The sequence below is a fragment of the Caenorhabditis briggsae genome, assembly GCF_000004555.2.
Source record: "Caenorhabditis briggsae complete genome, chrI, whole genome shotgun sequence".
Lineage (NCBI taxonomy): Eukaryota > Metazoa > Nematoda > Chromadorea > Rhabditida > Rhabditidae > Caenorhabditis > Caenorhabditis briggsae.
In genome coordinates this window covers 10,409,125-10,434,472 of record NC_013489.2, presented here as the reverse complement: position 1 = coordinate 10,434,472, position 25,348 = coordinate 10,409,125, and the positions used below count along the sequence as shown (strand labels likewise).

General features: G+C 36.1%; 7 protein-coding genes across 7 annotated transcripts in view; 4 read left to right on the top strand and 3 right to left on the bottom strand.

The window, feature by feature from the left end:
* Nucleotides 1–3,057, bottom strand: part of CBG12809 — a gene marked incomplete at both ends in the record, with an annotated part of 4,708 nt that extends 1,651 nt beyond the window's left edge. Inside the window, one exon of the mRNA XM_045241180.1 lies at nt 2,970–3,057. Coding sequence (XP_045094976.1) covers nt 2,970–3,057 — 88 coding nt within the window. The remainder of the gene's footprint in view (nt 1–2,969) is intronic.
* A 6,279-nt stretch (nt 3,058–9,336) lies between these two features.
* Nucleotides 9,337–15,400, bottom strand: Cbr-tag-272 (the record flags this gene model as incomplete). Its single annotated transcript, XM_002640236.1, has 4 exons — nt 9,337–9,459; nt 9,675–9,807; nt 14,578–14,638; nt 15,340–15,400. 4 exons carry the CDS (start codon nt 15,398–15,400, stop codon nt 9,337–9,339), a joined length of 378 nt encoding a protein of 125 aa, XP_002640282.1.
* A 342-nt stretch (nt 15,401–15,742) lies between these two features.
* Cbr-kbp-5 lies at nt 15,743–16,210 on the bottom strand (the record flags this gene model as incomplete). The annotated part of the gene is made up of 2 exons (XM_002640235.1): nt 15,743–15,847; nt 15,893–16,210. The coding sequence occupies 2 exons, from the start codon at nt 16,208–16,210 to the stop codon at nt 15,743–15,745; spliced, it is 423 nt and encodes a 140-aa protein (XP_002640281.1).
* A 282-nt stretch (nt 16,211–16,492) lies between these two features.
* Nucleotides 16,493–17,401, top strand: CBG12806 (the record flags this gene model as incomplete). The annotated part of the gene is made up of 4 exons (XM_002640234.1): nt 16,493–16,589; nt 16,830–16,908; nt 16,960–17,173; nt 17,276–17,401. 4 exons carry the CDS (start codon nt 16,493–16,495, stop codon nt 17,399–17,401), a joined length of 516 nt encoding a protein of 171 aa, XP_002640280.1.
* Nucleotides 17,402–17,991: 590 nt separating this feature from the next.
* Cbr-sdha-2 lies at nt 17,992–20,155 on the top strand (the record flags this gene model as incomplete). Its single annotated transcript, XM_002640233.1, has 6 exons — nt 17,992–18,050; nt 18,093–18,271; nt 18,325–18,692; nt 18,739–19,466; nt 19,518–19,707; nt 19,757–20,155. The coding sequence occupies 6 exons, from the start codon at nt 17,992–17,994 to the stop codon at nt 20,153–20,155; spliced, it is 1,923 nt and encodes a 640-aa protein (XP_002640279.1).
* Nucleotides 20,156–20,723: 568 nt separating this feature from the next.
* On the top strand, nt 20,724–21,172 carry CBG12804 (the record flags this gene model as incomplete). Its single annotated transcript, XM_002640232.1, has 3 exons — nt 20,724–20,819; nt 20,866–21,021; nt 21,083–21,172. The coding sequence occupies 3 exons, from the start codon at nt 20,724–20,726 to the stop codon at nt 21,170–21,172; spliced, it is 342 nt and encodes a 113-aa protein (XP_002640278.1).
* A 248-nt stretch (nt 21,173–21,420) lies between these two features.
* Nucleotides 21,421–25,348, top strand: part of CBG12802 — a gene marked incomplete at both ends in the record, with an annotated part of 7,204 nt that continues 3,276 nt past the window's right edge. The window contains 7 exons of the mRNA XM_045241178.1: nt 21,421–21,590; nt 21,639–21,699; nt 21,757–21,858; nt 21,903–21,994; nt 22,276–22,858; nt 22,907–23,742; nt 24,621–24,710. Coding sequence (XP_045094975.1) covers nt 21,421–21,590; nt 21,639–21,699; nt 21,757–21,858; nt 21,903–21,994; nt 22,276–22,858; nt 22,907–23,742; nt 24,621–24,710 — 1,934 coding nt within the window. The remainder of the gene's footprint in view (nt 21,591–21,638; nt 21,700–21,756; nt 21,859–21,902; nt 21,995–22,275; nt 22,859–22,906; nt 23,743–24,620; nt 24,711–25,348) is intronic.

The window sequence follows — 25,348 nt, the reverse complement described above, 5'->3', positions numbered from 1 at the left end:
TACTTTGAAAATTTGTCTGAAATTCAGCCAAATTTTCAAAGTCGATATTTTGATTCCAAATTTTGGCAATATGTTTCTTATAGTTTTCTCCAGTTTTCCCCAAAGTTTCAGCCGAATTGGAACACTCTCAGAGTTTTCGCGGAGGTTTTTTTTCCTTTTTGCCGACTCCCTGAATAACACCATAACAAGAATCACAACACACAAAAAGCTCAAAGAATACAAGTGGAAGGGTGACGGTCTTGTGAAGCATTTACAGTCGTTTTATTGCATTTCCCTACAGAAAGTATCTTGAAATGAATATGGATTGTAGTGGCCCACGAGTGGACTACTGGTGGAAATATGAGAAAGTCTAAAAATGCACTTTCTGACTGTAACATGTTAAACAAAAATATATAAAGAACATGAAAACCAGATCACGGTTAGAAAATTCTAATTGTTCTAGTAGGTATCATGAAACAGAGAGAATATTGTTTTTTTAAAATTTTATCCGTTCTTCACAAATTCAAAAAATTTCTGTTTCAAAATCATGTGAAAATTGATGTTTCAGTTTCCATTTCTCACCAAATAAAGTTCTGCTCCTGATATTATGTTGGTACAAAAAGTCAGTTCTGTTGAAGAGAAACGCCAGTGGCTGTGGCCGAAGTTCCCAAAACGACAACTACAGTAACCTAAAAATATTTTCATTTCCCGTATTGTTTCTTGTTTTTCACTGTTTTTTCGTCGAAATCTCTGCTTAATTTCCCCCAAAAGTTCGGAATAAAAAATGTTGATACTGAAAAGAAACGCACGAAAATCGGGAGAATGAATTCTGAAAATAAATAAATTTAGCTTACGGTAGTTGTCGTTGTGTGACTTTCGGCCACAGTTATCTGCGTACAGAAAGAATTTGAAAAGGAGAAAAAATTCGATAGTTTCTTCAAGTGATCAAGATCAGAAAATTCTAACAGGTCTAGTAGTATTCATGAAACATTGATTTTTAGAAAAAATCGAACTTTCAGCCAGTGTTTTTTGTTATCAATAAATATGTTTTGGACATTTTGGTAATAGAAAATTCAAAAAGAAATTCGGCAGTGTGTTTACTGTTTCACTAATTTCATGAATGTTTTAAAAACTGAAAACATGAGACTCGCTTGTATTTTTTTATCAATATAATGATGACTATGATTTATCTTTATAATGATGACCAATTCTAGTTGTAATTATAGAATAAGCTTTACGAAATTCTCAAATCCTTACCTCCCACTATTTCATCGCTCATTTATCGAAAATTAGAAAAAAAAACAATTTTTTGTTTTTGATGACTGGTGTTATTTTTTTGTGAAAAGTGGATGAATAGTAGTCGAAAAAACCTCATGACTTTTTCAAGAAGCAAAAATTGAAGACACAAAAAACAAAAATTTGTATGTGGGTGTGTTCAAAAACAGAAACGGACAAAATGGAACTATTTTAAGGTTTCCTTCGTTTCGCTTTTTTGTTTGGCTGATATTTTTAAAGATTCGAACATTCAGTGCTCATTCAAAAAGTAAAAATTCTGCCAAGTTTGGACAAACTTTTTTCGGTTCCTATGCAAGATATCAAACAAGTGTCAACTGATAAAATATTTGTGATAATATGATAAGAAATTTATTAGTTGACAGACTTTTGTTATCTTTTATCAGAAGCGAGATTATTGATCGCAAAGTAGACTTGTTAAAATTGGCATTTCTTGGCGCCAATCGCCAAGAAATTTTTGGTTTTGGCGAGACACGCCAATATTTATTTTTGGCATTGTTCCCCAAACGCCAATTTATAAACAGGCGATTCACGCCTGCTTTCATATTTTGAATTTTGAGAAATTGAAAGGAAAAATTGTAGGGATTTTGGTAGATTTTAGATTTTTTGAAGGTTGCAGGCAAATCACAGAAGCCGAAATCCAAAGAAACTAATATAATTTTTCAATCCTGAACGAAGAAATTTAATAAAAAGACAAAATTTAGATGTTCATAACTCCAAAAAATTTCAGAAATTCGAGTCATTTTAAAGAAAATTCAGAAATTCCAAGAAATTCGTTCCCATTAAGGAAATTAGAAATTCGAAGGTTCTGGAGAATTTTTCGAAAAATTACCAATGTCAAATATTCTGAAATTTCAGGAAACTCAAATCCAGGATATTTGAAAAGTCTAGAAAAGTCACATTTCTGTTCTCTTTTTTCTTCATTATGAGAAACTTTCAATTTTGGCAAGTAATGAAATTCCATACTCATAAGCGTTCAAGTAATCAGGATTTGAAGAAAACAGAACATCGAAGTTCTGAAAATTCAAAAATTTCTCGAAATTCACGAATTTCGAAATTCGGAATCTCAAAATCTTTCAAAAACTTCCAAGTTTTCTAACTATGGAGTTATCTAAACTCGTTGTCTGATATAGTTCTCCAACAATTGAAAGTTCTATTGACCAAATTTTCTCGAAGCTGCCGTTCCGCAAAAACAGAAAACATAGTCGGAAAGTAAATTTCATGGGCTTTCTATTGATATAGGTCATGAAGTGTAACTTGAAGGAGAAATCAGATAGCTTCCTAATACAGTGAAAATTGTAATTCATATGATAAATATTGGCATTTGACGCCAATATTGAAATCTAAATGGGCGATAATAGCCAATCTAAAAAGAAAGCAGGCTATGAATGCAAATGACGTGAAAAATTATTGGGCCTTTGAAATTTCTTGGCGATCCCACAACAACCCTATCTCAAAGTTGAAGGTTAGGGGCCCTTCTAATACAGGTTGTAAGGTATATTCAAATGCCTATTTTCGTATGAACCAATCCTGTCTTCAAACTAAGTCATCAGAGAAACAATGATTCCCTCATCAATTCTCAACTCATGCTGCAGACGTTTTGAAGCAGAAAATTTTTCAAAAACTAAAAAAATCGACAAAAATCACAAAACTAGAATCACAACACACAGAAAGCAGAAGAAGGCACAATTACCAACCTGCTTCAACAATACACTGTCGACTGCTCGATGGAGCAATTGTCGAATTCAACTCATCTATTTCATAGACGGCTGATTCGGAATCCATTGGATCTTCGACTCCAGATCCTGTACTTTTTACTTTTTTCGCCTGATCCTTACTTTGAAATCTTGCTGATTTTGCCGTAGGCTCTTCTTCTTCCTCTTTCCGTTCTTCTTCTTCTTTTTTTGCTTGATTCTGATTCAAATCTTCTTCAGAATCCGTCGACGATTTTTGCATCAGGGGAATGATTCTGGAAAGAAGAAAATATTGGGAAAATGATGAAAAATCTCGAATCAATACAAAGAAAAGGGAGAATCGAAGCGATTTCTCTCATATTTATGACACCTATTCATTGCAGATTTCGATGGTTTTATGGCGGCGAAAACGACCCGCTATTTTTTTTTTGAAAAAGCGAAAAATATATTTTTCGGCAATGAAGATTTTTGGAAGATTGGACCTAGATTCTTATGTTTGAAAGAAGTAAAAAATCCTGATTTTTTTGAAATTTCCCGTTTCCATGTTCTCCCTAAATTTTAGAAAAGTATCTTGCTTTCAGTTGAAACAGAGTATTTTGAACTATTTAAAATTTCACAAGTAACATTTCAAACTCCCTCCCAAAATTGAAACTATATTTTTATCGCTATTACAGAAAATAACGGAGTAGCTAAAATTCTCCTAACTCAAGAAAGAAATTAGAAACAGGAAAAAAATTTGAAAAATTTTTTCCCATAGTGAGAAGTTACTTTTCTATTTTTTTCCCATGAAACAAGTCAAGTGAACAACAGAATTCACTTGTTACATGACGTTACCAAATCAGTAACAAAAAAGTAACGATACAAGTTCAGAATTTGGTCAAAAAATGAGGAAGAAGAACGATTCGAGACTAATACATAATTTGGAGTAGAGACTACTAGAAGAAAATCAAAGGGAATTGGAGTCTGGATGGTTCTGGAAAACAGACTATTTCTCCAGATACAAATTTGATTTTTTTTTGGATTTTGAAAGACAATTTTCATGTGTGATTTGGTTGAGTAATTCGAAGGAATCAAACATTTCAGAAAGTTTTCTTGTATGTTTTAAAAAACATTTGAAAATTCTAGGCCGCCTCAAGAAAACTGTTAGAATTGACATGGAATTTTCAGTTTTGACGAAAATTCAAAAATAGAAGTTCGGAAGCTTCTAGAAGTTTGGAGAAATGGACGATAACTGAGATTCATTCACTTTTTGAAGAAGTGATTTTCCAAAATTTTGCGAAATGGGTAACAAGTTATTGTTGCATGTTATGTGAATCTAGGTCTTTTTATACACACTTTGAAGCAGTAAAAAAATTTAGATGTAGTCCCTTTTTAAGAAATTGGTAACCATTTTGGATGATATGGAGAATGAATACAGTTACAGATTCAGTAAGAATTCTTGCGTCTTCAAGTAGTGCACTCATTGATTAGAAATCTTCTATAATTTACTAGTCAGTCTCCTGAAACCGTTTTTTTTAAATATATTTTTTGAAAAAATAAGTAAAGATGTTTTCCAAAAATATTTTGAAATGGAAGCTTTCAAAAAACTGAAACACTAGAATCTCGTCTTGGAAAAGCAAAACCATGAATGTCCCTGCCAAACCAAGCAACTTTTCGTAATATTTCTCCAACAGAACACCAATCAGAAATAGTCGAAAAATAAAGTTACTTATTTGGCACGGAAAATCCGACGAAAATTGCCATTACTTTAAAATGTCTCTAGAAAAATGTCGGAAATGAAAAACATAGTTTTCAATTTTGGCGGGAATTGAAAAAAAAATTAAGAACCTTCTAGAAGCTTCATAAAATGGACGATGCCTGAGATTTTTTCTCTTTTTGAATTGATTTTTCAAAGTTTTACATCTCTAAAGAAAATTTGCATTGAATCTATGTGAATCTACATTATTTACACACACTTTGATACAGTAAAAATTCTTGGTTGGCGTTCCTTACTAAGAAATTGAGGTCATTATGGAGAATGAGTACAGTTACAAATTTAGTAAGAATTGGTTTCTCTCACACACTGTGACAAGTAAATAGAAATCGTCTGAAAAGTAATAAGGAATCTCATAAATTATTTTTAAAAACTACATTGAGATGGAAGCTTTAAAACATACTTGTAATCCGGGCCTTTGCCGGGCCTTCGCGGGCCCTGGCATAGTTTCCCTCAGAGTCAATATTTTTTAACCACCCTAGTTTGATATGATAGAACTCGACGAGTACTACAAAATGATATTATTTAAAAAACTGTATCTTGTCTTTAAACAAAGTTACAGACAAAATAGTACGAAAAAATAAAGGCCCGGCCCGGGCCTTCCGGGAAAAGCCACTTGATGTCCTGTAACTTTGTTCATAGACAAGATACAATTTTCCAAATAGTAGCATTTTTGTAGCACTCGTCGAGTTCTATCATATCAAACTTAGGTGGTTAAAAAATATTGACTCTGAGGGAAACTATGCCAGGGCCCGCGAAGGCCCGGCAAAGGCCCTGATTACAAGTATGTTTTAAAGCTTCCATCTCAATGTAGTTTTTAAAAATAATCTATGAGATTCCTTATTACTTTTCAGACGATTTCTATTTACTTGTCACAGTGTTTGAGAGAAACCAATTCTTACTAAACTATTTGGAAAACTAGTTAGCAACACCCAAAAAAAATACTTATTTGAAACGGAAAATTTCCATAAAAAGTTGAATTAAAGGGAGGCTTCGACCAATATGTTTGTATTTAAATTACCTTTTTTTTCGTAATACTACTTCTTTGAGAAAAAACTATGGTCATTGTGAAATGTAGAGTTGCAGATTTTGTGAAAGTGATGTCGATTGCCAACCATCAGTGATTAGAAAAGTGATGAAGAAATCGTTTTTTATAATTTCCCAGTTTTCTGAAACCGTAAATTTAAAAATTTGGTATGGATGTTTTTCAAAATTATCTCGAAATTCAAATTTCAGAAAACTGGAACGCAAGACTGAGATTTTGAAAAAAATGTCCCTCAAAAGTCAAACAATTTTACGAAAACCAACATCAATTTTAAAAAGTGAGAAAATTAAGTTACTTATTAGAAGGTTTCAAAATCTTCGAGAAGCTTTCTCAACTTTTAAGAATCAGTGGTACATATTTTTGCAGTTTCACACTTCTAGTTTTAAGTTATAAACTTAGCGGATAACCAATATTAATATGTCTCAAAATAAAACAAGAACTGCAGTACCCCTTTAAAAAACTTTTTCAGTTGGAAATCTGACCTTTTTTATGTCCCCTTTCGTTTCCCTTGTTTCTCTTTTACTCCCAGTTGAATTGTTTAGAGTAAGTCACTTGACATACTCCTAACAAAAAACATAGCCAAAATAAAGTAATATCCAGTTACCAGAGAAGACCAAAGTGTCCCAAGTGACACTGTTTTTTTTCGACGCCTAATCCAAAAAGGGTCCAATAAACAGAAAATATTTTTGTGAAGAGAAAAAAAGAAGAAATATGACGAAAATGGATGTTTTGGGGTTGGGAAGAAGAAGAGGGAAACTGGGCGAGATTCGAGAGAGCGTGCGAATCAGAGAGACGCAGATCACTAGAAGATTTCAAAACGAAACTAGTTTTTGTATTGAAGAGAAGAAGAAGAAGAAGAAGAAGAGGGGAGAACTGTTGGGAGAAGAACATTTTTTGGTTTACTTTTAGTGCTGAGATCAATACAAATAGTACTATATACGGTCAGAATTCGAACTATGACTAATACGAAAATCTGGAAAACATATGTTCAAGAATTGGCTATGTTTTTTCATGCTAAACACTTTCGGTTTCAAGAACAGGACCTGAACAGTTTCCGAAAAATATAACAGTTTAGAAAAATCCAATAGTGCCAAAAATTAAAAAAAAACCCACAATTTCTAAAATTCTGGAAATTCCAAAATTTCTAAAATTACGGAAAATCCAAAAATTCCAAAAGTTCTGAAAACTCCAAATATCTAAAATATCCGAAAACTTCACAAAAATCCAAAAATTCCAAAATCCAGAAATCCAAAAAAAAATCCGAAAATTCCAAGAAACAAATAGGTTTGAAAGTCTTAAAAATTCTAAAAATCATAAAAATCCAAGAACTCCTGAAAACTTTTGAAAAAATTTCCTGTTTCAGATTTGATATTTAAAAAGTGATTTCCATCTAAACTAGTTTTCCTCTAGAACTTCGCGCAACCGGATTTGGAAAAATGAAAGATTCGGAATTTCATAGTTTGTTGAGCAAACTGATAGTGAGTTAGGAGAGAAAGCTCCCTTTTCTACATAATTTCTCCTGGGAAAATAAAGATCTTGATTTATGACAAAGCATTAGAAAGAGCCAATCTTTTTTCCCTGGTGTATTTTTTTCAAAATTTCAGGGCAAGAGTGAGTTCGACAAGTTTCAGAAGTTGGAAAATAGCCAAAGTGGAACTACAAAAAGTTGTATTATTGTATTAAACAAGTAGAAAACCATGTAGATTTACAGAAGAAATAACTTTTTTAATAGAAAAACTTCGAAAAATGGATTTAAAATGCAAAAAACCGCAGCTTTCGTCCATATTTGGAAGGTTCTCGAATTGTTTTTGAGTTCCCACCAAAACTGAAAACTCCGAAAAATTAGCGGTTTTTTGGCGATTTTTCGAAAGCAGAAGTGATTTTTTTTCGATTTCTTGCAAATATTGTAAATATTTAGGTTTTTATAAAAACCTAAAAAGGTCTAAACTATTTGCAAGAAATCGAAAAAAAATCAACTCTGCTTTCGAAAAATCGTTTTTACAAACACTTTTTTGCCAAAAAAAAATTAAAGGAAATGAGTTTTCTACAGTAATCTACAGTAATCAAACACCGTTCCATCAGATTTCAGACAGAAAAAACTGGAAAATAACCTTTGAAAATAGCTGAAAACCCGAAAAAGGTCTAAAAATTTCGCAAGAAATCGAAGAGAAAATCAATTTTAAGGTTCTCGAATTTTTTTGTTGAATTCCCGCAAAAACCCAAAATTTTAAGCCACCTCTGTTGGGAAAGTGTTGGGATTAAAAAAAAGATTCTAGAGCCTTCTAGAAGTTTACAGAAATAGACATCAAATGGAACGATTTTTCTATGTGAATCTACATATTTTTCCACACATTTCGATCAAATAAAATCATAGGTAACATATCAACGATTGATTGATTATCTTCAACAGTAAAGTTGTAAAAAGACAATGTTGTGAAACCGAAAAAAAAATTAATTCTCACCGAAATCGCTAGAAACTAATTTGAAGGTTTCTAATCAAATTACCAAATCATGAAATTCAATCTTTACTATTAACAATCACCAAATTCTGTGTGTATGTGTGTGTCCGTTTGTTCCCGTATCACCTGCCCTAACGAAGTCCAGAATGGACCAAAATTTCACAAATTTTCATAGATGACCGGAAATAGCAGCGAGATGATGCCCATTTATTTCTTATTTCAAAAATTTTTTTCTGACGTTTTCTGGAGACTTTATTCTATTTCTATGGGGCAAATTTTAGAAAATCATTAAATAATTTAGAAATTAGGAATTTCGAATTCGTTAATCTATAAACTTCTGAACTTCCAAAGTTCCAAGAACTTCTGGAGACTGTGTTCATTTCGAAACGTAGAACTTCTGAATTTCCAAATTCCTAGCTGGAAATCGAAGTAGTTCGCACTAAATGCGCATTACTTTTCGAGCAACCTAATACTAATTTTCCAAATTCCAGACAATCAGATTTTCGAAAAGCTGAGACACTTTTCTAGTATGATAACATAGTCCCTGAAAAATTGACAAACACTCAATATAAGATAATGTAAGCCAGAGCCAGGAAGTCCAGCCTCGAAACCGGGGATCCATATACTCCGAATTTCAGAACTTATAAAATTCAGTCATAAGTAGTTTCGAAATTTTGAAATTTTGGAAAATCAAATATTCAGGAATTTTCGTGACTTCGGAAACTCGGAAGTTTAGAAATTTGATATTGAATCGTAAGATACAGTAAGCGGAAGCCATGAGGTAGGTTGAGCCCTAGGGGGGCGACTGATTCCAAAAATGCTGAATATCTTAATTTCCGAGATGATAAACTCCAAAATTACCGCATTCCGAGTTTCCTAATTGAGGATTTCAGAAACTCTGAATGTCAAAGTCTAGAATTTTCCGAATTCAGTCCCAAAAAAAATCTCTGAGAAAAGGTATTGAAATCTCTTTTTGAAGTGACCGGTATTGTAAGTGGAGTCCAGAAGGTTTAGCCCGAATGGACACAAACCGACACTTGAAAATTTGAAAATTCGGAAGGAAAAAAAACCGGAAAGTTAACAATTTCTCACATTCAATTAAAACTACTTCTTCTATTTTCTCATGTTTCGAGATGCGAACGTTTTAAGTGTAGCCAGGAGATTGTAGCCGCCGACAGGCGGCGGTTTTTCGCGAAATGTTTTTTCATAAAAAAAAATAACAGAGTTAAAGATTGGCTGAAATTTTCAGACGTCTATTTTTTCAGGAAATATGACTTATATTAGCCATTTTGTTGTTGACAAGAAGGAGAAAAACTAGAAGAAATGATAGAATTAGGATTTTTGGGGAAAAAGTTTAGAGCAAAATAGTCGGGACCACATCCAAAAAACGGAAAGAAATTCAATTTAGCTTGAAACTCAACTCACTTGATTGTATTTTTGAGAAAACCCACGAGTTTTCTCCTCAATGGTTCCTCATTTTTTGGTTGTGGAGGCACCACGAATTCTGTGGACAAATTGCTAAAGTCTCCGGATTGTTTGGCAGATGGTGGAGCAATGGTCAGGATTCCAGAGTATTGGGATGGGCTGAAAAAGTGATTTAGTATTAAGGAGGTTGAAAAAAAGTTACAGTATCAAACTAACAAACTGAGATGATCAAATTTTCACGATTTTCAAAGGAAATGTGAAACAGAAAATCTAATCAAACAAAAATGGGAAACAGAGCAACACTGAAAATGTAACGGGCCGGGCCGGGCTTTTCCCGGAATTTCGGAGGCCCGGCCCGGCGGGCTCGTCATTTCACTAGTTTTGAAATTTTCAAAAAACACATAAGGGGGGCACCCTTATGTGATTTTTTTCGACCAAAATTTTTTTCGAGTTTTTTCGATCTTTTTTGATTAGACAGGCAAACAATCCAGAAAACGAAAAAAATGGAAAAAATTATATTGAGAGCTCAAAATTTTTTTAAAAATACCGAATTTTTGACACCGGGCCTTCCGGGCAGTGCCCGGAAGAACCCGCCTTGAAAATTTCCTCATGCCCGGCCGGGCCGGACCGGGATTTTACAAGTATGCTAATTTCTGGTACAAAAAAAACGTATTATTGCTGTCTGAGAAAAAAAGGTTGAGACGCTGACAGTTTTTCTCTGCGTCTCCACCTAATATGTGCTATTTAGGCTTTCGCTTCGAGTTTGCTACCGTATTAAAACTGAAAAAAACACTCTCTAACCGTTTTATCTCAGACAGCGATAATAGTTAGCAAATATTTTATACTTTCTTATTTTTTTCGTCCATTTTCCGGAATTTTTTTTAAGATTTAGAGAACATTTCATTTTCCGACATGTTTAGGAAAAAACAACAGAAAACTCGACGGAAAGCAGTGAAGAACGGAAAATTAACATATTTTTAGGTTACTGTAGTTATCGTTGTGGGATCTTGGGCCACGGCCATCTTCCAAAGCTCCGATTTTTAGTACCGAGATTGTAGTTGACTACCAAACAGAAAATTTTGATCACTCTCAAGAAAAATATGAAACAGAAAATATCGTTGTTGTTCAGAGGTGTTGGGAATGATTTCTGGAATCCGGAATAACATGATTTTAGGAGCCTGGAATACAGCTTTCGGATTTTCCAGCTTCTTCCAGAATCGAAGCTTCTCAAAAACCACAAAACGGAATTACTGTTTCGCGAATTTTACTAAATTTTAAGCGACTGTTAATTTTTTATATTTCTTCTTTCCCTTTGGCCAATTCAATTTTCATTGAAAGCTTCCGATAAATTAATTAAAAATTGAAAGGATGGGGGACACGAGATGTTTCTGAGTTTTTTTTTTTTGAGTTGCGGTATGCATTCTGAGGTGACGGTGAACAGTGATCAGTGTTCACACCCCGTTTGACCGCCCCAGCTGTGCCTCCGCACCTCAGCTGGTAGCGGCGGGCACCCCGTCCAACTCCTCGAAGGGCTTATATGAATAGAATATGGAGAAAATAATTTTTCATGTGTTGCAATCTTCAAAAGTATCTATTAGGCTGGGAGTATCAAAAGCTTACGAATGCAACTGTGTTTTCAGGGACATACAAGAGAGTTTATTGAAACCGATAACTTTTCTTAACGAAAAAATTTAATTTTTTCACAATTGCTAGTGGTTGGGACTCCCTCGCAACTTGGGTGGGACCGATTACACAAACTTTTGACGATTTGAATATTAGGGATCAGAAACAAGATTACCAATCGGAAATATCACAATTTTCATGAGTTTCAAGGTAAATGTGAAACAGAAAAAATAGTTTTTCATAGTAGGTGCTCGAAATGACTTTTTCGAGAAACGGAGTCCGGAATGACCTAATTCCTTGGAACCTGGAATACGAATTTTTGAGCCCGGCAATCTTATGTACAGGTGGAAATGGATAATCCAGGAGTTTAAATTTGTTTCTAAAACTTCTTGGGAAATGTTGAGAAGCCAATCATCGCCACACTAATGAAATTGTGGTTTATAGGAACACAAGAGAGTTTCTTGAAACAGCTAAGATTCTTTATATAAAAAAATGTAATATTCTAATTATAAGTTGACTTAAAAAATAAAGGTGAATGAAATCAAAATCGAGGCTTTTCAAAAACCACAAAATGGAATTATTGTTTCGCGAAATTCCCTTAATTCTGAGCGACTATCATTGCTGATCATTCTCAACATTTTTCTTTTGAAGTTTCCAATGAATGCATAAGCAATTGAAAAGAGTAATTGTTCTAAATTTGTTTTGGAAGGGCCCGATTACGACCATACTTGTAAAATTCCGGGCCGGGCCCGGGCCTTGGCGGGCCCGGTATCAAAATTTTTGTCATTTTGAGCCAAATTTTGAGCTCTCAATATAATTTTCTCTTTTTTTTGTTTTTCGGATTTTTTGTCTGTTTGATCAAAAAAGATCGCAAAAACTCGAAAAAAATTTTTTGATCGAAAAAAATCACATAAGGGATGATTACGACAACTTTTTGAAATTCAAATATCAGTTCAACAGTAGCTAACAATAGAACAGAGACGACAACATTTTCATGAGTTTCAAGATATTAAATGTGAAACAGAAAATATCGGTATTTTTCAGAGATGCTTGAAATGGCTTTTTCGAGAAACGGAATCCGGAACAAAATGAATCCTTTGGAATCTGTAATGGAATTCCGGATTCGAGACATCTCTTTTGTGTCCAAGTGGGAATGGATGATTAATGTGTTTCTAAAATGTTTTAGAGAAATATTGGTACTGAATTTTCCGGAACACAAAAGAAAGTTTGATAAGATTTTATGATTTTTCATATTGTCTATTCAAAATAATCGCGCGAGTGAACGAGTAAAAATGTCTGCGTCTCCACAACGCCTCTACAAATTTGGAGACTCTCTACACGTTTTGTTACTCGTTCACCCGCAATTAACAAATTTTCCTAAATTGACTTCAAAATACAGTTAAATGAAATTTCATGAAATCCTTTGCGAAAACTCAAAAAAAAGAGGTGTATCAAGTCTTCTCAAAAACTATCAAGTCTTCTCAAAGACCAAGACACAAAACTACTGTTTCTCAAACTTTACTTAATTCTAATGTAAGCGAATTCCACTGTTGCTCAATTTTTACTGAAACTTTCAATAAATTCATCAGAACTTTACGGACAATTGGGTTCTCATGGAAAGCTAAAAAAGTGAAAGAACATGAAAAACTTTCTTTTTATGAATCATAGTTTGGAAGATAGAGAACACAAAAAACCATCAATATTTTGCAACATTATAAAATATATAAAAATTTGTCAACTGATAAAACATCGGTGTTACTTTGAAAAACAATTTATTAGTTGACAAAATTTTGATACCTTTCACAGGAGCCGAGATAATTGAGCTCAAAGTTAATGGGTTGGGAGGGCTTCTATGTGTTTTGACCACCTATTTCTTTTAAAGCTGTTCTAGAACTTTTTCAATTTAATACACTAAAAATGTTTTGCTCATAAACCAGAAATCAAAAAACAATGCATGCAAAAATAGAATAACGAATTACAATGAAGTCACTATAATCCTCTTTAGTTTATGTTTTTTCGTTATTTTTGAAAAAGGTGATGATACATCTTTGAAGGTTATATTTGCATAAGTCTCTTCTCTTTTTCTCTCTCAAAACATTTCGAAACTTCGTGACGACACTCCCTTTCTATTTCAACATGCAGCAAAGTTTTTTCTGAGTCGTCCAGGGAGATCATTTGAGTAAATAACATAGAACAAAAGATAGAAACCATTGGGTTTTTTAGTATTTCTAGAGAATTTTTGAGAGAAAAGGCTTAATAGGAAAACAAATGGAAAACCAAAGCTAGGGAAAAAGGAACTCGAGGTTTCTATGGTGACATTTAGTGTGTGAGCCCCTTGCTAAATTTGCATCTTTTTGGAGGGAGGAAAGATTAAACCGAGGAAGGGATCAGAGAATGTATTGGAGGGAGGAAAGGAAAAAAAACTAATCCGAGCATCAGGGATAGCTAATATTGAATTCAGTTCGGAAATTCCCACTTTTCTAATGATTTTGAAACAGAAAAATTTTTCAGAATTTTTGAATTCAATTTGTTTATATCTTTTAAATCCTCACATTTTCCGAATTTCACAGATTATACGAATACTGTAAATCCTGTAATAGAAGGGCTTCCTAACGTTGAGCCAATTTATCTCAATTCTTGTCAACGATATGAAAGATCTGCCAACTGTTAAAATGTTAACGATTTTATGATAAACATTTAATTAGTTGATCATTTTTTGATATCTTGCATGATAGACAAGATGATTGAGCTCAAAGTGCACTTATCGGGTGGGCTTCTATGGGAGTAAATACAGTGTTACAACATCTAAATCTCAGAAGAACTCTGAGATTTCAAGATCCTCCACTATCGAATAATTTCAAGTTTTTAGTGGTTTGGAACTGCTTTCCCGATGACTGAATTCCAGAATCTTGGAATCTGAAATTCTCAAAACCTTACAAATTCAGAATCTTCGAAATTTTCAAGATATCAAAGTCTTGGAATGCTTCAGATTTATTGGGATTCTCAGAATCTTTCGTCCGAATGGAAATCAAAAATATTCAATGTGGCAAACCGTATTCTCTCTAATATGTAGAATCCCACACAAACCTTACACTTTGAGCTCAATTATCTCGATAAACTGATAAAATGTTAATGATTTTTTTATGATGACTGTTTTATCAGTTTATATATTTTTGATATCTTTCATATGAACCGAGATAATTGAGCTAGAAAGTTGAAGGTTTGGGCTTCTATCCCAAAAAATACGATAACGACTATCCCAATGTAAACTTTTCGTACAATTCATCCAAAACCTTCAAATCTCACCTTCTAGAAATTCCTTCGTCCATGTAATCAAAAATGTCGGATCCCTCGACACTTTGTGTCCCTGAAAACGGAATTTTAAGAATCCCTGTAACACAATTCCTAGAAACAGAGCATCATCTATCATATTTGTGATACAGTTGAACTAAAACCGTTAAAAAATGTTTTTAGAACATGAAGGAGTTTTTCGCATTTTTTTTATTCCTCTAGAATACTAACTGATAACTAAACGTCTTATAAATTATATAGTTGAACTGAAACCGCAAAAAGATTTTATCAAACATTAAATAGTTTTTCTCAAAAACTCTGAAAATTGTTTATTCAACCACACAGGATGGCGAAAAGTTTTGTCTCATGGAACTCCCCATGTTTACAAAATTCTGCTGTAAAGTCGTGACCTAATACAAATGTTTATGAATGTTTTTAGGCGCTTACAAGAGTCAAAATTTCAACTAGAAGAGCAGAAAACGCGTTTTCTTTATTTGAGGTTTTCTGAAATACAACTGAACGAATTTCTAAACGATGAACTAGACATTTAAAAGTAAATTAAAGTTTTTTTATTTAAAAAGATGAAGAAAATAACTGTTGCAGCAAGAAGAAAATAAACTTCTGAGAATTCGCTTTTTCATATTGCAGACAGAAAAAATTTTTCGTCGCGACTTCTGGTGCCTAAATGTTTACGGAACTCTCTTCAATCCATTTCCATTCAATAAAAAATGAAGTTATAAATCAGTTTTTCAAAGAATAATTTATTCAAACACTCACTTCTCAAACTGGCCCTGAAATTCTTGGGCAGTGCATCAAATGAAGCAGTTTTAGGCAGCATGATTTCTGAATTTTCTAACCCAAAATGGATCTTAGCAACAGAAATGAGAAGATGGTCAAGATGCTCGTTAAGCTCAAGCTTCTTCGGGGGGAAAGTTTGCTCGAAAAGTGTCCGTTTGGCTGATGGTGGTCACTTTGCTTTTCGTGTTCGCAAATAAAAAGCAAAGCCTCTGCGTCTCCATTCTCATATGTTATGTTGTACTTTTTCCGTCAAAATAAAACTTCCGTTTCGACTACAAAAACTATGACAAAAGGATATACGTTGTGTCTTTATACAGGAAACAAATTTAGGTTGAAATATCATGTTGAACAGGAGAAAATTTGAGTTAAGATTTAGCATGGGTTAGCAGAGCTGTTGTTTGGTTTCCGTTTCCAACTCCTGAATAATTTCACGCATCTTCGCAGTTTCCTGTTTCATTCGAAGAATCTCATCGATCGATTTTTGGCTCTGGAACTAGAAGGGGATTTTCAAAAACTTAAAATAATTATTAACAGTGATAGTTTCGTTATTATCAGCCTGATGTTTTCTCTGCAACTCATCGCGTTCAGCTCTCAGCTTCTCCAACATTTCCAGATCGCTGTCGACGAGTTTAGCTTTCAATTCCGCTTGTTCTTTCTTCAGACCCTCCATCTTCTTTCGATTGTCCTCGAACTTTTTCTCTCCTTCGAGAACTTTGGTGAGAAGACGGTCTTTTTGATCACCATCAATCGGCAAATTGTTCTCGAGAAATTGTTCGCCATCTTTGATAGCTTTAACAAAGATTTCCTGAGAATAGAGCTCGAGAATATCTTGGTTTCTCTCAGGATTCATGCTTTAGCTGAAAAGAAATCACTAGAAATCAAACAAATTTCGATTAAAATTTGAAAATCAAAAAAAAAATCACATTCAAAAAAATTGTGAAACGCGCCAAGAATAAAACGCCGAATAAACCATGCGGCAAGGCTGCAGGCCCGAAGCCCCGCCTCCTCAACCGCGCCGCAAATTCTGCACGGCTTATTTTTTGTTGTCTTGAAAGCCAGCTTTAGCTGGAAATCGGTTCTTTTTCTGAATTTTTCAATTAAAATCATAAAGAGTAGTAGATTTGCAGGTAAAATGGCCTCGGGAGCAGAGTTCCGGCAGGATATGCCTCCAAAAGGAGGCTATCGAGCCTTCAACTTCCATCGCACATTCCCGAAACTCGTCTGGAGTCGTAAGTCGATTTGATAGTTTTAAAACTCTTTAGAAACACTAGACGAGTGTCAGAGAAGCTATTTGCTGCAGAAAAATCGATATAAAAAGGAAAATTTCGAAGTTTCGAAGAGTAATTGACACTATATATAATTGCTCTTATTTTGCATTCATAAGTTTCATTAGTTAAAACTATTTTAGTCATTTTTCATGAGCTAAAAAAAAGAAACGATGAAAACTAAAAAAAAATATCTCTCTTCAGCTGGAGCCGTCGTCGCCACCATCTTCGGAGCTACCGCTTACGGAGTGTACGCCGCACTTGAAGGAAAGAAAGCTGATATGTAAGCATATATTTTTAATATTTCCATGTTAACTAAAACCTAGATTTTCAGCACTGAAAAATTCGAAGATGTCGATATCAACAACGCCATGCAACCTTTTCTGACTGCCGAGCGTGATAGATATTGGCTTAAATTGATGGCCAAAAATCGTGCCCTCGAGGAGGAAATCATGAAAGATGTTCCAGGATGGAAAGTTGGAACCTGGTATGGAGAGCCAGTGTTCTTCACCCTTGGAGACAAGTGGTGGGATCCATCAGCAACTGAGGTGAGCTTTTAATTCTATTGAATTCAAAAATATTTGCGTAATTGGAAAAGAAGTAGTAGAAATATTGTTTTTCAAGTAATTTCTTCATCTCAAAAATTCCAGGTCTTCGCGCACTCGTGGGGATCCGTCGAAGCCCGTGATCACCTCTGGCGCCAACACTCCGAGTACGCTGGTCCGAAATTCTACGATAACTGGTTCCCACAATGGATGTCCAAGTGGTTCTGGTAGATACCTCCTTCGTTCAGACAACATCATTGATAAAGTTTTCGAGTCCCGCTCTAGGCCCTCCATAAATTGTTTGAGTTCCCTTTTTTATTGTGTAGACTGTTTAATTTTTCGAAAAAAAAAAATAACGACATTTTTTTAGTTGTAAATTTCGTGTTTGTCTTGATAAAGCGATATGCAATGAATGTAAATTTTGCGATCTGAATCCTTTTGAAACTCGCCCAGTCTTCTGCGTTCTATTACAGATGGCGTTGTATTATGATTTTCATGGTATTAGAGAAAATGAGCTAAATAATTGAGATTCCCTTTTTGTTTTTTGTCGCTAAATTTCTTGCGTTTTGGCTTGAAAAGTCTTAAGTTTTTCATTGAAACCTCAAATTTTTGTTTTTGGTTACTGTAGAAATTCAAAAAATTTAAAGGCGCACGCTTACAAAATTTCTCGAGGTTTCGCAGCGACCTCTATATTACGGTATTTTTTACTTTTGCGCGGCTCTGTCTCAATTTTTCTTCCGATTTTCACCCGATTCTTTCTGAATTTTCCTTTTTTCTTTAAAATTTTCACTTAATTCACTACAAATTGAATTTCTAGCACAATGCTGAACGTCGTCAAGTCGATGTCCCGTACGAAAACGCCGGTTCGCACCTATATGAAGTAAGAAAATTGTTTTAGTTCGAGAAAATAAAATTTTGATAGGAAGCAGGTGAGCGCCACTACAAACTTCGATGTCATCGATCATGAGTTCGACGCTGTCGTCGTTGGTGCTGGTGGAGCCGGATTGAGAGCAGCGATGGGATTGTCAGAGGGTGGAATGAAAACTGCAGTTATCACTAAGCTGTTTCCAACCAGATCGCACACAGTTGCAGCTCAAGGAGGTTTGAAATTACTCAAAAATGGGCGAAATATGTATTTTTTTTCAATTTTTTAGGTGTGAATGCCGCTTTGGGAAACATGAATCCTGATAACTGGCGCTGGCATTTTTACGATACTGTCAAGGGTTCCGATTGGCTTGGAGACCAAGATGCCATCCATTACATGACTCGTGAAGCGGAGAGAGCTATTATTGAGCTTGAAAACTACGGAATGCCATTCTCTCGTACCACCGATGGAAAAATCTACCAACGCGCTTTCGGAGGGCAATCCAATGATTTCGGTCGTGGAGGACAAGCGCACCGCACTTGTTGTGTTGCGGATAGAACTGGACATTCCCTACTTCACACCCTATACGGAGCATCTCTCCAGTATGATTGCAACTACTTCGTTGAATATTTCGCTCTTGATTTGATTATGGACAAGGTAAAACTGCAGTAAAATATAAATTCAAAACTTTCGAATTTTCCAGGGTCAATGCATCGGTGTGATTGCTTTGGACATCGAAACTGGTCAAATTCATCGTTTCCGTGCAAAGAGCACGGTTCTTGCCACCGGTGGATACGGAAGAGCCTACTTCTCCTGTACCTCAGCTCACACTTGCACTGGAGACGGTACAGCGTTGACTGCTCGCGCTGGAATCCGAAATTCCGACATGGAATTTGTTCAGTTCCATCCAACTGGAATCTACGGAGTCGGATGTTTGATCACTGAAGGATCTCGTGGAGAAGGAGGATATCTTGTGAACTCCCAAGGAGAACGATTCATGGAGAGATATGCACCAGTTGCAAAGGATTTGGCGTCGAGAGATGTTGTATCAAGAGCCATGACCATGGAAATCATCGAGGGACGAGGAGTTGGACCAAACAAGGATCACATATACCTTCAGTTGCACCATCTTCCAGCTGAACAACTTCAACAGAGATTGCCAGGAATTTCAGAAACTGCTCAAATCTTTGCTGGAGTTGATGTCACCAAAGAACCAATCCCAGTCATTCCAACAGTGCATTATAATATGGGAGGAGTCCCCACCAACTACAAGGGACAAGTTCTCAACTACACTCCGGAAAATGGTGATCAAGTTATCCCTGGACTCTATGCGGCCGGAGAGTGCGCGGCTCACTCCGTTCACGGAGCAAATCGCCTTGGCGCCAACTCACTTCTCGACTTGGTCATCTTTGGGAGATCCTGCGCATTGAAGTAAGAAAAATTATGCTTTCAGTAATTACTAACAGTGGTCTTAAATTTCAGCATCTTGAAAGAGAACAAGCCAGGAGACTTGATCCCAGATCTTCCAGCAAATTGCGAAGAAAAATCTCGTGACAACTTAAACGGACTTCTCCACTCGAAGGGTGATATTCCAGCCATTGACTTGCGGCTGAAGATGCAACACACCATGCAGAAGCATGCAGCTGTTTTCAGACGTGGAGATTTGTTGAAGGTCTGAAAATGTTTTTTTTTTAAATTCCCCCTGAATTCGTTCTCTTCAGGAAGGAGTTGAGAAGATGGCGTCTATCTACAAGGAGCAACAGCACATGAAGGCGTGCGCAGATTCAGGCAAAATGTGGAATTCGGAACTTGTTGAGACTCTCGAGCTCCAGAACTTGCTCATCAATGCCAACCAAACGATTGTCGCCGCTGAAAACCGCACAGAATCCCGCGGAGCACACGCTCGAGATGACTTCCAGGATAGAATCGACGAGTTCGACTACAGCAAGTCGTTGGAAGGACAGAAGAAGAAGACGTTCGAGGAGCACTGGCGCAAGCATTCAATCATTGGAATCGATACCAAAACAGGAGCAGTGGATCTCACTTATCGTCCAGTCATCGATACCACTCTCGATAAATCTGAAACTGACTGGGTGCCACCGAAAGTTAGATCCTATTAATTGTTCTGTTGACTGATACTTTTTGCTTTTTCCGTTTTCAAGATATTTATTGGTTTCCTAATTTTTTTTTCCTAAAGTAAATATTATTTTCCGTTCGCCATCCTCATCTTTGCCTATTTATTCTGGGCTTCTCATCCCTTCTTTTCTGAGACCCCGCAATTTCCGGGGAAAGAAAAAATCGGGGAAAAAAACCGGGGAAAGTGGGCGGAGTCGAGAAAAACCGTGCGACAAAACCGTGCCAGGGTTGCAATTTAGGCTCCGCCCCCTCATGACCGTGTCCAAATGTGCAGAAAAACCGTACGGCAAAACCGTGCCAGGGTTGCATTTTAGGCTCCGTCCCCGACTCCGCCCACTTTCCCCGGTTTTTTTCCCCGATTTTTTCTTTCCCCGGAATTTGCGGGGTCTCTTTTCTGAGAAGGCAAGCATGTGCGCTCTACTGCACCTATTTTACGTCATTTTTCCTCCAAAGGCCCGTTGGAACATCTGAAAATCACTTTTCGAAGAGCTTTTCCACTGATCCTTCTCACAAAAAATTTGTTAACCAAATATTTAATTTGTAAGAATAACCATGGATGGAATGATCGCAATGTTGCCTGCTCCACTGCAGCAGTTGTCTTCTCATATCGATTTTCAGGGACAGAAAGTCGCAGAACGCACTTATCAGGTTTTAAAAAATTCAAAAATACTTTAAAAATCGAAATTTGCTTCAGGTGATCCTCACTCTTGCCGGAATCATTGGATTCTTCGTCGGATACTCAACTCAACAACTGTCATATGCAATGTACACTGTGATGGGTGCCGCCGTCTTCACCGCTCTCATCATCCTTCCACCATGGCCATTCCTTTTCAGAAAGAACCCGATCGTGGTTAGTGATAAAGCCTTTGTAATCAAGAAGTCCTGTTTGTTAACTTTGTTAAACTTTTCAGTGGCAAACTCCAATCGAAGAACAAGAAGCGTCATCATCCTCAGACAACGAAAAGAAAGACAAGAAAAAGGAGACGAAGAAGACGAAGTAAAGCAGTAAAGCAGAACTGCTGTTTGGGGATCTGGTCAATCAATTATTTATCTTTTTTTTAAATTTTAATTTATTTTTCTCTTCCTGTAAAATCTTCTGTGATTCGAGTCGTTCGACACATTCAATTCATAATAAATGCATTTTCGGTCGTAAAATCATATTCCAAATTGTGCGTTTAAATGCGGACCTTGTTTTTACTTTCAAAGCCTTAAAACCCTTTGTTTCCAAAAATGTATTGTGCCTTAAGAAATGTACCGCGCCGGGGCACTAGTGCTCCGAAGTGCAACTCTCCGTCGTACGCGGTTTCTCGCAGCTCATCAGAATTTCGCTACTATTTCCTCCCAGAGAAGCTCAGTTTTACTGGCAAAATCCTTGGAATCATCCATAGGTGGTGCTGGAAATCAGAAGAAGTTTTACTCGTGAGTAGTTCTGATGAGAAACTTCGAAAATCACAAATTCAGTTTCAGAAGCAAAGATCACGATGATCCGATCGCCGTTGATGATTCATTGGAGCTTTATAAAGATCTTGTAAGCCTATTTTCTCAAAAAATCTTCTCTGAATTCACTGTATTATGTATATTTTAGGGAGGAATGTCACCGATTCAAGTGCCCGCTGATATGCCGAATGTTCCGATTCTAGCTATCAATCGATATCCATTATTCCCCGGATTCATCAAAAAAGTTGATGTAAGAGAATCATTTCAAAAAACCATGAAAATTAGAAATTTTAGATTGTGAAAGACGACAATCTGAAGGCGTTAATCAGACGACAGCTATCACTCAAACAACCGTACGCTGGAGTTTTCGTGAAGAAAGATGACGAGTGAGATTTTAAAAAACATTTTTTTATTAAAAAACTGTAATATTTAGAAAGTCCCCTCCAATTTGTCAAGTTTGAGTTTAATTTTCTCAATTCCTATGAAAGATATGAAAAATGTGTCAACTGACAAAGTGTTTGTGACATTATGATAAACAAATTATCAGTTGACAACTTTTTTATATCTTTCACAGGAATCGAGATAATCGAGCTCAAAGATGAAAGTTAGGGGGACCCCTCTATTATAGGTTTTTTAATACTGAATACCCACTCATTCCAATTTTCAGAAACAAAGAAGAAACAATTGTATCACTCTCGGAAGTCTACCCAACTGGATCCTTCGTTCAAATCATTGAAGTCAGAGACCAGGGAAGTGTTCTCGAATTGGTGCTCAGTGCTCATCGCAGAATCAGAGTCATCGAGCCGATTGAAGACGTTGTTGCACCGAAAACAGATACTCCGTTGAATGGAAGACGTGCGCGAGGAAAGCGAGCTGGTCTCCCACCAACGCCTCCGCCAACGCCACCACTCTCCACACCGACCTCTGCTCCAGAAGCTAGTGCCACCTCACCAGAAGAAAAGGAGGAGAAGAAGGATCCAGAGAGAAAGGGAATTGTCATGGTTCGAACTGAGAACGTTGTCGCTGATCCTGTACCCAAAAATAACGAGACAAAGGCCACAATGATGGCTATTGTTCAGACGATCAGAGACGTCGTTCAGTTCAATCAATTGTTCGGACAACAGATCAATCTCCTCCTCCATCCTTCCCAAAACGTTATTGATAATCCTGTCTACCTTTGTGATTTGGTTGCCACTCTGGTACAATCCGCGGAAACCAAGGATCTTCAAGAAATGATGGATGAAACGGATGTAAGCCTGAAAAATCTCTGACTAATCATCTAATTATTTTTTTTTCAGGTATCAAAACGTCTTAAAATTGCTTTGCTTTTGATTCAAAAAGAGAAAGCAGTCGCAAAATTGAAGCATGATATCAACAAAGACGTGGAGAAAAAGGTTCAGGATCATCATCGAAAATATCTACTCAATGAGCAGCTAAAAGTGATCAAGAAGGAATTGGGAATCGAGAAAGATGAGAAGACAACGATTATTGAGAAGATTGACGAGAGAATGAAGACGTTGGCAGTTCCAGAATACGCGTTGAAAGTGATTAACGAGGAGAAGACAAAGCTACAGTTTTTGGATCCACACTCCAGTGAATTCAGTGTCACAAGAAACTATTTGGAATGGCTGACTTCTGTTCCTTGGGGTCTTACATCTCCAGAGAATCGTCGCTTGTCACATGCGAAGAAGGCTTTGGATGAGGGTCACTATGGAATGAAGGATGTTAAGGAGAGAATTATGGAGTTCATTGCTGTCAACTTGCTTCGTAAATCCGTGGGTGGAAAGATTCTCTGCTTCCACGGACCGCCAGGAGTTGGAAAGACTTCCATCGCCAAGTCGATTGCAAATGCACTCAATAGAGAGTACTTCCGATTCTCAGTTGGTGGAATGACAGACGTCGCCGAAATCAAGGGACATCGTCGCACTTACGTTGGCGCGATGCCAGGAAAAATGATTCAGTGTATGAAAAAGGTCAAGACTGAGAACCCGCTGGTTCTGATTGATGAAGTTGACAAGATTGGAGGAGCCGGTTTCCATGGAGATCCAGCATCTGCGTTGCTGGAACTTTTGGATCCAGAGCAGAATGCAAACTTCAATGATCACTTTTTGGATGTTCCTGTAGACTTGTCTAGGTATGTTTAACCCGATTTAATGTTGGTATAGAAAAATTGTGAAGCTATGGATGGGGTGGATAACCCTTAAAATTTAGCATTTTTCGAGAGAAAACCTTGTTTTTTATTCAATTTTGTTTGAAAAATTTTCAGACCTTTTTAGGTTTTTCAGCTATTTTCAACGACTCTTTTCCAATTTTTTCGGTTGCTTTCGTCGGAAATTTGTTGGGACGGTATTTGATTACTATAGATTACTGTAGGTTACTGTGGAAAACTCATTGTGTTTTTGTCCGCATTTCGACGTGATTTTTGTTTTCAAAAAAAACTACAAACTACAACATTTTCTACAGTAATCTACAGTAATCTTCCGGTCAAGAACACCATCCTGTCAAATTTCAGACAAGAAAAATCGAAAAAGAAAATTCATAAACAGATGAAAACCTTAAAAAGGTCAAAAAATTTTGCAAAAAAATCGAAGAAAAAGTCAATTTTGCTTTCGAAATTTTTTTTCAGAGTACTGTATTTAGTTGTCGTTGTGGGACCTTCGACTTTTGTACCAGAATAAGGAAAAACATAGAAAGTACAAATTGATTCATAAAGACAAAAAGAAATAAAATTACAAAAATAACCAAAACTTATTAGACTAGTTTCTCCGGATCGAAATACTTGTTGATTATCTTGTTAGCAGCCGTCCGAACCCTTATCTTTACCAAGAGGATATCAATTTCTTTCGACGACTCAATCATTGGATATTGAACTGAATGCTCAGTCCAATTTTCACTATTACGCTGCGTATTACGCTGACTTTCCGACATGTGTCCTTCTATACTATCCGTAATCACTTTCCATCGCTTTCGTGTTTCTTTGATTTCCTTCGATATCTTGTTCATCTTTTCTAGAAATTCAATCGTCGTCTTTCCAGAAGAGGCTCCTTTCTTCTTCTTTTTGTCTTCTTCCATTAGCCTGTCAAGCTCGGCTTGTTTCCGTTCGCAATATGCTTCCATTTTCTCAATTTCTTGCTTATATTGCTGATTCGTTAGCTTGAATTTCTCCATTTGAGATTTCATTTCACTGACTTCTGCGTCCAGGCCTCTGTTTGACCTGAAAATTTGAGAAAATCAACATTTAAGAAATAGGTAAAAACTCACTTGCTCTGATTTTTACTGCTTTCCAACGGACTGGGTTTGCCGGAGCTCATGGCTCAGTAGATCTGAAATTTTTTATATTTAAAAAAACTAGAATAAAACGCCGGTGGCCGTGGTCAAAGGCCCCACAACGACAACTACCGTAACCGAAAAATTTAGCGATTTTTCGAGAAAAAAAAACAACTTTTTTAATTCGATTTTTTGCAAAATTGCTACACCTTTTTAGGTTTAGGATGTCGGTGAGTTGAAATGGAAAGTAACTCATACAAGTATCATGTTTTCAGATTATTCACACGAGAACGTAATAAAGATTTTTGGTTACCCGAAACTGGCTTTCACCCTTATCCGGTTGCATGTGTTCACAAGTCGGACAAAGAATCTATAATCGAATCCGTCCATAACTATTTTCTTGATTTTTTCGGAAATTCAACGTATTATTGGAAAGCGGACTTTTTTGGAGGCGTGCAGTATTATTTTCCTAC